We start from the raw sequence: 3,771 nt of genomic DNA on the forward strand, positions 1-3,771 counted from the left end.
CTTCAACCCAAGTACGGATGTTCGCTTTGGAAGTTATAGTCCGGACACACCTTCTGAACCAGCTTGTAATCGATGCTGAAGAAGGAGATGAAGATGCAGATGACCTTGAAGGGCTTGGCACAGAGCCAGGCCGCGTGCGACTGGGTGTGCTCCGTGAAGCACGTCTGGGACGGGTCGTACAGGCAGGGCTTGGGCTTCTTGGAGCGGTTGGTGTTCTCGTACTCCACCCGGCAGTTGAAGGTCTTGGCCTCCTTGGGATCCACGGTGGTCTGGTGGGTCTGCTGCAGCTGCACCTCGACCGGCGCCACCCCGTGGAGGTGTGGGTGCAGCACCTCAAACTCCACCACCTTAGTGGGCGGGACGATGCTGACGGACACGTTGCCCAGGCTGGAGGAGTTGTGGCGGAAGTACACCGTGAACGTCCCGTTGATGTGGTCCACGATCTTCCCCGTCACCAGCAGGCTGAACTTCACCGTCTTCACATTGAAGTAGAAGTCTCCCCAGCCGAAGATCTTCTTGGTCTTCATGGCTGTCTTTAGGGAGGGCTTGCGCTTGGGGCGGTAGCCTGTCTGGTCCAGGAGAAGGGACTGGTTCTTGGCCCAGTCGTAGGGGTTAAAGGAGCTGTATATGGGCGGCTTGGACTTCATGGGCGTCTGGTCGATGGAGGTGGAGAAGATGCGGGTCTGGTACGGAGGCTTAACTCCTCCCCCGGTCATACCGCCGCCCACTGTGGCTCCACCCACGGCATAGGGGAGGGTCTTCATCACCTGTCCCACTTTGCCAAGGTCCCCCTGCTTCTCCAACCCTTGGACCTGGAGAGGAGAGAGAGTGAAATAGAGAGAGAGAGATATGGCGAGGAAGAGAGAGAGAGTTCATTAGTATTTTATACAAAAATGCTCAGTCCAATCTTCAACAAAAAACCTGAATGGAAGTTCCATTATTTAATATTATTGAAATTGGCTTTTTTCGTGCACTGGGCTGACAAAGAATCTAAAAAGTGTATTTTTGTTTGTACATTCAACTTTTTTTTCAGCTGCAAAACGATGCTCAGTGTAATGCATGTCAGTTTTCGTTTTATGCACTACTCCTGTTGTAATGCACTACCTAGGTGCTGATGCACAAGTGTGACTGACTTGAAATATCCTTCTTTTCTCTTTCATGTAGCATCAATCTCATCGCTTCAGCTATTTTGTCGAAATTACGCACACACACACACACACACACACACACACACACAGGAGTTGAGCTTCCAGCTGTCATGGGGAGTTGAAAGTAAGAAGCATAACTGCTATTCCAAAGGGTTTATGAATGCCTTCCCTAGAGGATACATTTGGATGGATACTTACTTCAAAGAAATAAATAAACCAACAAACTTGGTCTCCACTGTCGCTATCTAGTGCCAGCCAAAAATGGCTTCTGTCTCTTCTAATTCTGATCTATTACGCACGGACAGACACAGACACATCTTGTCCCCTGTCCCTCAGATTTCATCAATCATCAAAGCCAATAACCACTCCATGTTGCTATTTGTCAAAGCTGCGGTACTGCGCTCAATACACCTTTGGTCTTTCAAGAGAAGCGTCTTTTTCGTTAGCCTGGTCGTAACATTCCCACAGAGGGGAGTTTTTCGCTGGATTGATTGGTAAAAATGGTTGAAAGTCTATTGCCTGCTGCAAGAATAAATTAACAAAATGAAGAAAGATGGTGATTGATGACTGATAACTAGATAACGACTGACTGAACCTTTTCAAAGAGGCCATCATTCCCACACATCCCCTGAAAAGGGGTGCGTGCAGACCGGGCAGTTTTCTACTGTTACCTCACACACAGATCTGGTTATGTTTCTCTGCACATTGGCACATTTATACTTACTATACTATACATTTATACTTATAGTTATACTTATAGTCATATTTATTTTTTAAATGCACAAGTCACATACAAACGGACAGTTACATGTATATAGTATGTTTATCTTATTGTAATAGTTTTTTATTATATTTTATTTCAAATTGGTAAATTTATTTATATACTCTTGTATTCGCACTCTCTTTTCCCACTGTACTGCTGGTCACTTGTGAATTTCTCCTAAGGGGGATTAATAAAGGACTATCTATCTATCTATCTGTTAGATCTAGCACTCTGCCTTTGTCCTATTTCACCTATCTAATGGCATTGAGAACGTCACATCACCATCATTATCATCATCCTAATCCTCATCCTCATCCTCATCTTCATTTTCAGCGACACGACTTTGCCCCTAGAGTTAAAGATGCTGCTGCTGTCCATCAGTCAAAGCCGGAGATGTTTTGGCCAATAGAATGCAGATGAACACGACAGAAGAAATCCCCCTGGATACACCGGTTTTTAATCTTGTATGGATAGCAATAAAGCAAAAAAAAAGAGCAATTTTAGAGATTTTCAGGGAGCTGTTTTTTTCACATTTTCATGAATCGTAGCTTATTCATGTGAATTAAACCTAGCAAAAGCACACAGCTCTGCCCTCAAACAAAGAAACAGAAATTCAGTAATCACAATTAATCAATGTTGAAGTATAGTCCTTATCTGAACATAACTATTTGAGCGTTCCCAGTAGTTCCCAGTCTTCCTGAGGTTAAAAAATTCTAGTGTACTGTACTGTTGTTGGGCAGCATTGCCCAACAACATCAATAGATTGGAAAGGGATGAGCATAAGGAGATGGATAGTTTTTCCTTTGTATGCAAGTAATAAAATGGCAACAGCAAACAGAAACCAATAAATAGACGGACATGGCTATTAGCATTAATATATTTTTTCCGCTCCTGACAGTAAATCAATTCAAAAGGGTGTGTATTTGTTAGAGTAAACATTAGATATTTTCTCTTGACATGAAATCCATGGACCTTAGAGTTCCAGCAAAGAAAAGTGTTTGCAGTAAGGTCATATGAGGATGCCTTAACTGCTGAAAGATAGACGGCTTGCAAAGATTGAAAAACAGCGGCTCTGTCCTTCCCTTACGTTTAATCCATCAGGTAACAAACAAACCGAGAAGTGTATTCATATCGTAGAAAGTGCACTGGATACACAGAGACCCACAATACAACCTTGAGTATTACGCACACACACACATGCACACACACACACACACACACACACACGCGCACACGCACACACACACGCACACACACACACACACACACACACGCATACACAGAGACAGGCAAGATACCTCACTACTGAATAACATTATAAAATATTAGTGTGCAAAGCTAAACATATGTCCTACTGAATACACCGTTTTACATGACGCACCTTATTCCATAGATTGTATGTACATATGTTTCTATACAATAGCATTTATTGAGTACAGTTTTTTTCATAGTCATATTAATCACCTATTGAACAAGGATCCTCTAAAGTTGACCTTTTTTTGGCTAGCCTGTTTGGCTAGCCTGTTTTTTGCAAAAATCGTAATCGATAAACACATTCTTCGAAAACATGAGAAGGGGCATACAACAAAAAAGAAGCGCTGCTTCAAATGTTCCCACGGCAAATCTTGTGCTGTGGAATTCAATTTCACCTCCAAGCGGTAAATGGAATACCAAAGGTTTTTGGTATGACGATATCACAAACGTCGTACCGTTTCATGATAAACCTGACACAGATTTAAACCCACATGAGACACATCAAAAAGACAGAAGCGGTCGCGGTGATGAACTTCCTGGGTACGCGTACTTTGGGCGTATCACGGCAGAGGAGAACATAATGGCCTTGCATGCTACTCCACTACT

At 43.2% G+C, this 3,771-nt stretch overlaps 1 protein-coding gene across 1 annotated transcript; it reads right to left on the bottom strand.

The window, feature by feature from the left end:
- Window positions 1-2: 2 nt before the first annotated feature.
- On the bottom strand, window positions 3-798 carry nxph4 (neurexophilin 4; the record flags this gene model as incomplete). Its single annotated transcript, XM_084464443.1, has 1 exon — window positions 3-798. Exon 1 carries the CDS (start codon window positions 762-764, stop codon window positions 3-5), a length of 762 nt encoding a protein of 253 aa, XP_084320569.1. The 5' UTR covers window positions 765-798.
- Window positions 799-3,771: the final 2,973 nt, after the last annotated feature.

Source organism: Micromesistius poutassou, assembly GCF_964030765.1.
Source record: "Micromesistius poutassou genome assembly, chromosome: 2".
In the NCBI taxonomy this organism is placed as follows: Eukaryota; Metazoa; Chordata; class Actinopteri; order Gadiformes; family Gadidae; genus Micromesistius; species Micromesistius poutassou.